The following is a 12593-nucleotide window of genomic DNA, read 5'->3' as shown; positions in this document are numbered from 1 at the left end:
GGCTCCGAGCCCGAAGCAGGCTCTGAGCTGATGCAGGGCTCAGACTCACAAGCTGTGATATTACGACCTGACCTGAAATCAGATGCTTAACCAACTGAGCCACCAGGCGCCCCTCTTTCCTATTCTAGAGTTGAGACACTAATCCTTTATCCGCTACGGAGGTTGCAAATATCTTTTCAGTTTATGGGGTTCATCTTTTTTTAAGTCAGGTTTATTGAGGTATAAATTATATAAAGTAAAACTCACCCTTTTTTTTTTAGATGTTCAGTTTGAAGCGTTAAGACACCACAAGGACGTTCAATGTAAAACAGTTCTGTCACCCCACATAGCTTCTCATGCACCTTTGTAGTTGACCCAGCCCTCACTCCCAGGCTCTGGAAACCTTGATCTATCTTCTGTCACTGTCTTTCCAGAAAAATAATATAAATCTACTCCTACAGAATGTAGCCTTTTGAATCTGGCTTCTTTCACTTAGCATAATGCATTTGAAAAAAACACCCATGTTCGTACATGTATCAGTGGTCTGTTTCTTTTTATTGCTGAGAAGTATTCCACTATACAGAAGTCCCGTGAAATGTTCATCCATCCACAGGTTGGTGAACATTTGGGTTGTTTCCAAGTTTGGGGCTATAAATAATAAGCCTGCTAGAGGCATTCACATATAGGTCTTTGTTGGGGTATTTGTTTTCACAAATGGAGTGGAGTTGTATGGCAAAGGTATGGTTAACTTTACAAGAAACTGCCAACCTGTGTTTCAAAGTGGCTGTGCCATTTTCATTTGACGTTCCCACCCCCCCCGCCCCCCCCACCCCCGGCAGATGAGAGTTCCAGCTGTGCCGTGGGATTGTAGGCATGTGCTTGAGGTTTGGTTTTTGTTGTTGTTCATTTTTATCCATTGTAATAAGTATGTGAGAAGAATCTCATGGAGTTTTAATTAGCATTTTCTAATGACTGGTGATATTGAGCATCTGTTCACAACTCATTTGCCATTAGGGTTCTCTTTGAAGTGCCTTTTACGATTCTGCCCGGGGTGCCTGGGTGATTCAGTCAGTTGAGCATGTGGCTCTTGATTTTGGCTCAGGTCATGATCTCACAGGCTCTCTGGCAACACAGAGCCTGCTTGGGATTCTCTCTCTCTCTCCCCCACTCTCTGTCCCTTCCCCCAGTCACATTCTCGCTCTCTCAAAATAAATATAAATTTATAAATAAATAAACATTAAGAAAACCAACCTTATAATTTAAAAAATAATAATTTTTAAAAATAAATAAAATTTTGCCCATTTATTATTGTCTATCTTATTATCAAGCTGTAAAAGTTCCTTATATATTCTGGATGCAAAATCATCTATCAGATATGTGTCCTGCAAATATTTTCTTACTGAAATATTCTTTCAGTTTATGGTTTGGCTTGTTATTTTCTTAACAGTTATGTTCAAAAAGCAAAAATTTTTAGTTGTATGAAATTCGACTTTAAATATTTTATAGTTTGCACTCTTTTTGTCCTTTGTAAAAAAAAAAAATCTTTGCTTTCTGCAGAGTCGCAGGATTTTCTATTGTTTTCTTCTACAAGTTTTGCAATTTTACATTTTGGTCTATGATTAAATTATTTTTTAATCTGATCTGAGGTAAGGTCCAAGGCTCACTTTGGTATAAGAATATCCAATTGTTGCTATGCTATTGGTTGTCAGACCATCCTTCCCCCATTGAATTGCTTGACACCTTTGTCTATCTGTGAAGCTGTTTCCAGACCTCCCATTCTGTTCCATTGATCTACATGTATAATAAGTCTTGAAATGCAAGCAATGTATCCTGAGATCTCATAAAGTCACTTACAAATTCTAGTAGCTTTATTGTTTGTTGATTTCCTAGAATTTTCTATAACATTCCTATGTCATCTGTGAATACAAAGTTTTATTTTTTATCCTGACTAATCTCATCTGTATGTGCAAAAGTTTAGCCAACTCCAAAGTTCAAGGGAATAGTACCCACAAGAGATTACCCTTACTTCTTTTAAAAAAAATTTTTTTAATGTTTATTTTTGAGAGAGAGAGAGAGAGAGAGACTAAGTGCAAGTGGGGGAGGGGCAGAGAGGGAGACACAGAATCTGAAGCAGGCTCCAGGCTCTGAGCTGTCAGCACAGAGCCCGACGCAGGGCTCGAACCCACGAACTGTGAGATCACGACCTGAGCCGAAGTCGGCGCTCAACCGACTGAGCCACACAGGTGCCCCAAGAGATTACCCTTACGTCTGACACCAATTGCAGATTTGAGTGGTTCCCCAAACCCCCCTCAGGTTTGGTAATCCACATAGAAGAACTCACAGAACTCACTGAAAGCTCTTATACTCATGGGCTCAGTTCATTACAGGGAAAAGATAAAAATTAAAATTAGCCAAGGGAAGACGTGTATAAGTTGGAGCCTGGGGACAGTACCACCAGACACAAGGCTTCTGTTGTTATCCTCCATGGAGTCAGCACATGTTAATTTCCTCGTATATAATAGTATATATGGAGTATCCCCAACCCAGGATCCAACTGTGATCCCCAATCACAGTTTTTATTGCCTACATAGGCATGACCGATTCATTGACCGCTTAATTGATCTCAGTCTCCAGGTTGTCTGATATGATGTGATCAAGCTCCCACCCTGAATCACACTGTTGGTCTTTCTGATGTGGGCAACTCTCACTCTAAATCATAGTTAGAATATCCAGTGGGACCCAAGACCCCCAAGAAAACAAAGATACTTCTTCCTCTCAGGCATAAAATTTCTAGAGCTTAGATTTTACCTCTCAGAAGCTGAGGCCAAAGGCCAGACCAGTTTGGGGGAAAGGTTAAGTTGTTTACTATGTAGTTATGCCTTTTATTTCTTTTTCTTCTCATACTGCACAGTCCAGGAGTATCAAGGCAGGATCAAATAGACATGGTGCAAAAAGACATCTCTGCCTTGTTTTTAGATCCTACCTTGATCTTAAGGGGAAACATTCGGTTTGTCTTTCAAGGAAGTTGTCTGTTTCAGCTAAGTTGTTACATGCATGGCTCATGATAATCTCTCATTTGCCCTTTAATGTATGTAGGACCTCATCATTCCCCATATTGGCAATTTGTATCTTTTACTCCCCCGCTGCCCCCCCTGCCGCCAGTCACTCTAACGAGAGTTTAAAGACCTTTCCAAAGAGCCAGATTTTTGGTTTCATTTTGGTTTCATATTTTTTCTTTCGTTTTTTTTTACCCTCTCTTTTTAATTTGTTTGTTTGTTTGTTTTCTATTCCATTGGCCCTTGCTTTTGTTATTATTACTTCCTTCCTTCTGCTCACTTTGGGTTCAATTTTCTCTTTTTTTCTGGTTCCTCTATGTAGAAATTAAATCATTGACTGGAGACCTCTCTTCTTTTCTTACATAAGCATTTAGTGCTGTAAATTTTCCTCTAAGAATTGCTGGAGCACATACCAAAATGTGAATATGTTGGGTTTTCAGTCACAGCGTTTGTAATTTCCTTTGTGATTTCTTCCTCAATTCATGAGTTGACTCACAGGAAGTGAGTTTGATTTATAGATAATTGGAGCTAATCCAGATGTTTCATTTTTGTGCATTTCTTATTTAACTCCCCTGTCTGAGAAAATCACTAAAGAAAATCAGAGAAGAAATAAGCATTTTTGTACTATCTTATTTTGACATATTTTTAACATTTATACCTTAGAATACATGAAATGTTGTCTACTTCATTAAGCTTAGTTTTTCTTTGTTTTGCTAGCCAAAAATAAATTGAAACTTTTTAAATTCCAAAACAAATTTTAAATTGGGATCTATTTTTATTCCATAAGACATAACTCAGTCCAAGGTGGCACAGTGTGTAAAATAACTGTATTTATTCTTATATATCCAATTTGTAAGACAAATATTTACAAGTGCATTTCTGCCATCATTTATGATGACACCAATGTTTCTAAGTTTAAAAAGAAAGACATTTTCTATTCATTTTACCAATATTCAAAGCAGGTCATTAAAATTGGATTTCTCATCTGGGTGCAGGTTTTTTAATCGCTAGATAAATGTCCAACATTTGACCACAGTTTATTCTCTAACATAGTGTTAAAGTTCTTTTTAACCATTTTGCAAAATAAAACTCTTTATTCCAAATACTCAGCAAAAATATTAGTTCCAATGTTTAATTCTTCAAGGAACAAACAGCTGCTGTGTTGAAAATCTTCCACACTCAGTCTCCAGAAAAATCTTTTTTTTGTTGCCAGTTGGTTTATTCCAATATATTTTATCATCCACCATCTCTAGGAGTTCTTATTTCATTTTTATAATTTTAAAAATAAACTCAAACGGGTTGATTTCTTTTAATGGGGAAAAATACTGAGAATTGTTCTAGTGATTTTATTTATTTTTTTTATAATTTGTTTTAATGTTTATTTATTTTTGAGAGAGAGAGAGAGAGAGAGAGACAGAGCATGAGCAGGGGAGGAGCAGAGAGAGAGGGAGACACAGAATCCCAAACAGGCTCCAGTCTCTGAGCTGTCAGCACAGAGCCTGACGCAGGGCTCAAACCCACAAACCGTGAGATCATGACCTGAGCCGAAGAAGCCGGATGCTCAACCAACTGAGCCACCCAGGCGCCCCATGTTCTACTGATTTTAAAGCCAGATGGTGTCAACACTGTCTTTCAGCAGATTTACATGTCATTTGTTGGGACAAAGGATTAATTTAGCATTGAGGTCTGTAAGAAGTAAATTGGCCACAAGAGGCAGCACCACATGTACTGAGCTCACAACAAGTAATAAAATCATGTCCTTTGTAATATAATCAGGATTGAGTGGGTTTGATTAAGGGACACTGCCATCATGAACAACCATGGTCTGTATGGACACTGGCCATTGCGGTCAGAGCCACTGTTGCTCCACACAATAAATAGTAGTCTGCTATTTAGGACTAATAGTGTTTGAAAATAGGATTACGAAAATAGGGTCCCTACCATACTACCGCAGCATCAGATTTGAACATCCAATAGCATATAGACTTTAACTGATCAAAAACCTAATTCCTTGCTTCCCCAATCCCTTCCTAATGTCTAGTATTACCATTGGTGCCCCACTCTTCATATTACTGGTGCATCTCCATGGAACAATGGTCTGTCCTCCATCTTAGAATGTGAGCACTATTCAGTAAGGGCTGTTTGGGCTGTTTATCCTAGGCGAATAGTTGATTACACTCTTTCTTCCTTCTTAAAAAAAAATAATAATTTTGGAAACCAGGAATAACCTTTCACTTATTTATTTGGAATCTTTAGAGAGTCATTGTTTTTGCCACGGCTTCCCCAGATTTGAAAAAGTCTTAGGGGCACCTGGGTGGCTCAGTCAGTTAAATGTCTGACTTCAGCTCAGCTCATGATATAATGGCTCGTAGGTTCAAGCCCCACATCGGGCTCTGTGCTGACTGCTCAGAGCGTGGAGCCTGCTTTGGATTCCGTGTCTTTGTCTGTCTCTGCCCCTCCCCTGCTCATGCTGTGTCTGTGTCTCTCTCTGTCTCTCAAAAATAAATAAACATTAAAAAAAATTTTTTTTAAAGAAAAGAAAAAGTCTTAGAGGGTAGATAACTGAATTTTGTGAGCCATACCTTTTGAATGATTCTGCCATGCCCTATAATAGACTATTTGTTTCCTTACAGATTTCTATTTGATTTTGTTACAGAAATGGGGCAGGAAGTTTAAGTTGTCCTTGCTAAAATCACTGCTGCTTAGTGGCCCCTGTTGGTGCATTAACACAGTTGACCTCTTAACAACACAAGAGTTAGAACCACCAACCCCCTGCCCATGTAACTTTTGATTCCCCCAAAACTGAACTACTGTTGACAGTAAGCCTTACCGATAACTTAAGCAGTTGATTAACACATATTTTGTATATGCGTTATATACTGTATGTTAATAATAAAGTAGACTAGAGGGAAAAAAAGTCACCAAGAAAATCATAAGGAAGAGAAAAAAAAACATTTACAGTACTGTATCTTATATATGGAAAAAATCTGCATATGAATGGACCCTCACAGTCCAAATCTGTGTTTTTCAAGGGTCAACCATATATTGGAAGTAAAACGGAGGGTACTGAGTAAACCTGAGCTCTGGTCTTCACCTGCAACTAACCTCTACTTTTCTGAACACCAGTTTTCCTTTCATGTATAAAATGAGGGGTTTTGAACACATCACCTCCATAGCACCTGTCAAGTTCCAAGTATTTATGGTTCTGTGATACTGGAGCATTTATGACCAGTCTTACAGGATTGATGACCATAAGAACACACTTTTTCAGAAAAAAATTTTCATACTTGTTCTATACGTGTCCTATACTTGTTCTCTATGCCAAAAACAAAAACAAAACAAAACAAACAAAAGTTTTCCCTAGAGCCTCACAATGGATGTGGAGCATGGAGTCAGCTCTCTGTGGCCTTTGCTAAGAGCAAAGAAAAGTTTTGGGTGGTTAGGTTGTGAAAACTCCATGGGAAAGCAAGCCCAAACTCTCTGGGCTTCACTCAAATGAAAGTAACCTTCTGTGTTCTGTACTCTTCTCCTCGCCAAGTTCCCAGAGTTTGGTCTGAACATGGATTAATCAAATCAAGTCAGAAGGGGGAGTATCACATACCAACAAAGCAATACAAGGGTAGGCAACATTGAGGTACCAGCCCCGCAAGGCTGTGCCCTGCACTTTTTGTTGAACAGTTGCCCATTAAGGATGAAAGCAAAGCGTTTTATAATTTAGTAGAATTTCTGTGGGTTGTCAGTTGAAAAAATATACTTACTTCTACCACTCACCCCCAGAAGACAATGCAGCCAAATTAACTTGGACCAAGAGCATTTGAGTTGTTTTCCAATCATTTGTGGTATACAACCCGAAGAGTTTATCATAATTTTCCAGATGAGGAAATAGGGACACACAGAAATTAAGTTACTTGCCCTTGGTATTTAGCCCAGTAAATTTTGCTTTCTGCTTTAGAAAGAGATTAGTCAGAGGGGAAAATAAAGATAGCTGTTTGAAGTTGCTAGAGGCTGTGTTAAGTACTAATGCCTTTGAAAGGGCATTTAAGACATCTGATTGCCAAAAGAGGGATTTTCTGTTCGAGTTGCTTTTAACAGTTCTGTTCAAGGTCTAGGAATTCTTTTAAACATACCTTACCTAAAAATTGCTAAAAAAAAATGTTCTTTTGGGAATTCACCTTTTTAAGCTTATATAAAAATAACAATTTGGTTTGTAACCAGCTTTTACTGTAGAATAATGCCAGATACTGTACTGTATTCACCCAGTGCTTTCTAAGTGTATATGGCAGGCAAGAAATATCCATGTATCAAGTTAATATCCTACTTACATGATTAAATCATGTGATTCTCTCTTACCCTTAACTTATCTAGAAGACAACTCTAGAACTCCATCAGGCTTTATTTTGGCTCTGGGCCTAGCTTTGGGGAAAGCCCAAGAAATCTCAGAAGGAGGAGTATACAAGTGGCTGCTTTTCTCCTCTGAAGTATTTAATTAAAAACTACATTTCTTCACAACTCATTATTTAACACACCACACGGTATTCTAGACTTTTATCCACAAAAAAAAGTCCCAGTTCTTGGTATGGCTTGAAGCAGGGATTTATATCCTGTACACACACACACACACACTCATACACTTGCACAGGACCTATAGGTAGTTTTATACATTTATATGTGTATATGTTTAATTATCCATCTCAACTCAGGAATGCTCTCCACTCTGCCCCCTAGTGCCCAAGAGATGAGATACTATAAAATAGTCCACCTCTGAGCTAGAGACTAGGAATTAAGAGCCTTCGGAAGATGTTTTAGATCCTTTACTGTTCCTTTAGCTGTTTTGCTAGACGTCACTTTCCATACTTTTTTTCCTTATAGACAAATAAGTCTATAGTTCAAACAGTCTATAAGTCTATATAGACTATAAGTCTATAGTTCAATAGTTCAAATAAATTGAGGGCCACTTTGTCCAGTTGCTGTTCGTATACCGTCCACTAGTGAAGCCTTCTTCACCTGTGTCATCAGCAGCAATTAACAAAACGCTCCATGTTTCAGAGTGTCGCACCCTCCGCAGATCGTTCTGCCCGTTCCTAACTGGGAACCAGAAGAGGAGCTCCACAAAGAGGAGGGAGTTGGACCAGTGGTGGAACATATTTATGAGGTAGCTTTCGTCTGTCTTAAAGCTGTGTTGGGAGTGTTCTCTTACACTCTTTACCAATAAACTCTTAGTAACATTTTGAAAGACACCGATCCAAGATCTGAGCTTTATATGCTGCTATCATATTGGAGCGGGGGACTGTATGAGTTGCTTGCTTTTTAGTGGTAAGAGCCGTTATGTAGTGAGACTATTTTATCTTGTTTCTATTCTCTTTTTATTATAGATTTTTTTTAATGTTTTTATTTTTGAGAGAGAGAGAGAGAGAGAATGAGCAGGGGAGGGCACAGAGAAAGGGAGACACAATCTGAGGTAGACTCCAGGCGCTGAGCCTGATGTGGGGCTTGAACCCAAGCACCACCAGATCATGACCTGAGCCAAAGCCAGATGCTTAACCGACAGAGCCACCCAGGCGCCCCTACTGTTCTCTTTTAAATGTTCCTTAATTCCTCTTCTTTTAACGTTTGGACAGCCTAAGCATCAAAATGATTAGCTTCCTAAACTGTGTTTTGCCTCTTCCTACATTTTCAAATGTAGAAACATTTAAAACCTACCCACCTCTTAAACTGAAAGTCACCAACCAGAAGGTACCAGACAGAGAAAATTTTATGGATTATTCACTATTGTACAAAAAAAAAAAATATATATATATATATATGTATGTATATATACACACATATATATATACACACATATATACATACATGTATATATATATTAAAACCCATATATATAACTTATAACCATATATATATATATATATAACTTATTCTGAGATTTGAAGTAGTCCTCAATTAGAAAAATATTTTCCAGAAGGAAACCAGCAGCTCATGAAAAAGCCCTGATGATCTTTTTCTACTTCAAGTGTTAAATTGTGAATAGGGAGTAACTTTGTTGACACATCATCTGAAACATAAATTTCTTAGGGGAGTCTGGGTGGCTCAGTCAGTTAAGCAACCTGACTTCAGCTCAGGTCATGATCTTCCAGTCTGTGAGTTCGAGCCCCATGTCGGGCTCTGTGCTGACACCTCAGAACCTGGAGTCTGCTTCAGATTGTGTGTCTCCCTCTCTCTCTGCCCCTTGCCTGCTCACGATCTGTCTGTCTCTGTCTCTCAAAAATAAATAAACATTACAAAAATTACTGAAACATTTAAATTTCTTAGAGTTAGAAACTAATATGTAGTAAAGGGCTAGTTCAGTAGTTGTTCTTTTTTTTTTTTTAATAAAATAAATACCATTAGTGGAGAGTAGTTATTCCTGTTCATTGTCAAAGGATCAGGAATAGAATTTTGGTAAAAATGATGCTCCAAGCCGTCTTCTGTTTGAGGTCCCTTTTTATTTAATGCTGTCTGTTTCCTGTATAACTCATTCCACTGACCTAATAATCCTGACTGTGACTTTCATCTCAAGCTACAAGGGACATGAATAGCATTCTCTAAGGTTAACAATGAGGCCATTTCAAAACTGATGAGCTGTTTACATATGTGGGAAAGAAGCATCAACTCCTGCACAGCGTCAACACGAAAACCTCTGTCATCTGCCCAACCTGAGGTTCAGAATCAGCCCTGTCCAAAGCTGGATCAAAGCTTTGCCCTAAACTGTCTTGATAGCAAAAGGATAACATAGTCCCCAAGGCCACTCGGATTAAGAACCTCGCTGGAAAAGAAAAAAAAAAAAAATGTCAAATAATTGATTAAACTTGTGTGCACCAGTTTCTGCTTAAGAAGGGTGAAACTTTAAAGTCTGCCACAATATTCAAGCTCAGTGATTCTCAGGGAAGCCCTGCTTCTAATCTTAGAAGAAACGGATCATAAGATTTTAGGGTAATAATCCGTGGTGACAAAGCAATTGTCACATGTTTCTTCCATGCTATTCTCATGTCTCAAAATATACTGTTATCAGTGGATGTCATGTTGCTCTGATAATGTGAACTAAGTGAGCCGTCTAATAAGCAAAACCAATTATAAATTGTTTCATTGATCAGTATAATGATCAGAACTGTGAAAAAAAAAGGGGGGCAAAAGTTTCCTGCTAACTTTGAAGTGAATTTTCAAAACCACAAGAAATTTAAATACATTTAGTGAACTTCTCAAGCTGTTTTTTGTGTCCTGTGAGTATAGGATTCATGTGTTTAAAATGCTCATCTCTTTATGAGATGTGGCCTTTCTTTGAGATTCACTGATTAAAACAGAAGAAGCCCAGCTTTGAAATGCACACTTGCAGTGAACTGTGGTGAGGCTGGACGGTCTTCAGCATTTGATGGATAACCATTTTTCCAGAGGGTGAAAGACAGTGCACCACAGATGGTTACAATTGACAAGTCGGTAGTCAGGAAAACGGCAGATTTCAATGTAAAGAAAGAGTAACTAGGTTTTGAAAGCGCATAATTAAAATTGCATTTCTAGCACTGTGATTAAATTAATATAAATTTAAGGTAAACATCATCATCGGACCTGGTCTTTGCATGGTCTTTGCTAAGGAAATCTGCCCTGAGAGCTTCATAAAATGGAAGATTCTTGTCTGAGCACCAGCACCTGTTTTCGGAGCATCTCTGGCCAATAAAGATTCTGTTTTCGTATAGCCACTATCGTAGCCCAGATGCATTAAAGCCAAAAATACGTGCTTCTTTAGGCTGGGCATGAAGTATGTGGCGTTTGGTTTCATCTTTCTGTTTTGTGCTGTACCATCATTTGATGTGTTCCTTGTTTGTAGCTGCACAATATTGGACCGAGTACCATCAGTGACACTCTCCTGGAGGTGGGCTGGCCATTCTCTGCCCGGGATGAATTTCTCCTCTACGTTTTTCATATTCAAACTCTCGGACCTCTGCAGTGTCAAACAAATCCTGACATCAACCCACTAGATATAAAGGTAGGAGCCTGGTCCAACTAAGCTGTTCTGCTTGTTTATTAGGGTAAGGAAAAAAAAAATGAAAACTGTAGCTTTTATTTTTTAAGGCAAAATAATTACAAGAGTAAGTTCTTTCAGTGATAATCTGTCCAGCCTTTTCTTTTCGTTTTATGGCTAAAATGCCAGACCTAACTTAAACTGTCACTCCTAGAAAACTTACATTTCTCTTGGTTCTGTTGCTCATGGCGACCTGTCATTTATTTAGTCTATTTGAATGTGTACCTTTTGCATATGGTTTGACTTGCAGCACAACCAAACCAAAATCATAAGTAGACATGTCGTGTTTTGGAGAATTCATACCAAATGCTATTTTTGGAGTCCTTTTGGTACATTGCCAAAAGATATAAGGATCTTTGCCAACATGGGCTTCTCCAGATGTTGCCAATAGCAAGTAGTAAAATGCGATAATTTGCCAAAGGCCATCTCAGTGCCCTGAGAACCCCCAGACTGGAAATTTCTGGACCCCATTCTTCAGTGCAGTTTATAGAGAAGCCTAGAGCAGTGTTTTTCCAATTCTTAAGCATAGCCAATCACCTGGAGGTCTGTTTAGAGGCAGGGCCTGAGGGGGGCCTGAAACTGCCCCTCTGCAACCCCCACCTGACATCCATGCTGGGAGCTCAAATGTCCAAGGAGCTCATCTCATTCAGATTAAGATCCAAATCTGGCTTTAAGTTTCTTCTGGGAAGAAAAGAACATAATTAGCATCAACGCTGGAGAATATCACATTTGAATGGAGGGGGAAAAAAAAAAGGTTTGTAACCCGATGTTATCCTCAAAAGAGAACTTCGTGTTAAGAATGAACATTGTCTAGCAGCTCAGGGAGACAGTGTCTCTGTTAGAAATGGCGCTTCATGAAATACTAACTCAACGATTTGGAACGCGGGTCTGCCTCTCCTCGAACAGGTGGCGCTGAGACGTGGCCAGTTATGAAAGGCTTTCTTCTTCAACCCAACGTGCCTTCTATTCCAAGAGAGGAAGAGTAAAAGGGGTTCAGTATTAAAGGATTTATAGGGCAAAAAGTCTCCTTCTTCAAGGGGAAATAATAAATAAGGCCACTTGTATTCCACAAAATTATTTAAAATACTGCCTCCCTGATTTTTTTTTTTTTCCATTTCCTCTCTCTTGGCTCTTCATTGAGATGATTTTAATGTCTTCAAGGACAGTGGCTTACTATAAAGTAACATCTTCAAATGTTAATAATGTGTAACATCTAAGCAATTAAAGCTTTCACATTTCATGTGCTGTAGTTACTGGGTTCTCTACTTCAGTCGTGGATTCCTGGAGCACGTGATCATGGGGAAGGTTTCTAAACTCCCGAGTGTAATGTTTGGTTTATATATGACACTATTTATATATGTTTGTATATTTTATGTAACCTGTGTGATATGACCCATGTTGGTTATGAATTCTTTTTTCTTGTGATTTAACAATTATTCGCAGTGACTGGAACAATACCAATAGATAGTTTGCCTTCAGTGTTGACAGATTCGTGCACCTGCATT

General features: G+C 38.5%; 1 protein-coding gene across 1 annotated transcript in view; it reads left to right on the top strand.

Annotated features, from left to right (window-relative positions):
• ITGA8 (integrin subunit alpha 8) overlaps positions 1–12593 on the top strand; it is a 187140-nt gene that overhangs the window by 142479 nt on the left and 32068 nt on the right. Inside the window, exons 24-25 of the mRNA XM_047067331.1 lie at positions 8082–8187; positions 10894–11052. Of these exons, the coding sequence (XP_046923287.1) occupies positions 8082–8187; positions 10894–11052 (265 nt within the window). The remainder of the gene's footprint in view (positions 1–8081; positions 8188–10893; positions 11053–12593) is intronic.

Source organism: Lynx rufus, unplaced genomic scaffold, assembly GCF_022079265.1.
Source record: "Lynx rufus isolate CCGP_SWC_20201006 ecotype Redwood Valley unplaced genomic scaffold, mLynRuf1.p SCAF_7, whole genome shotgun sequence".
In the NCBI taxonomy this organism is placed as follows: Eukaryota; Metazoa; Chordata; class Mammalia; order Carnivora; family Felidae; genus Lynx; species Lynx rufus.
This window is presented reverse-complemented; position numbering and strand designations above follow the sequence as displayed.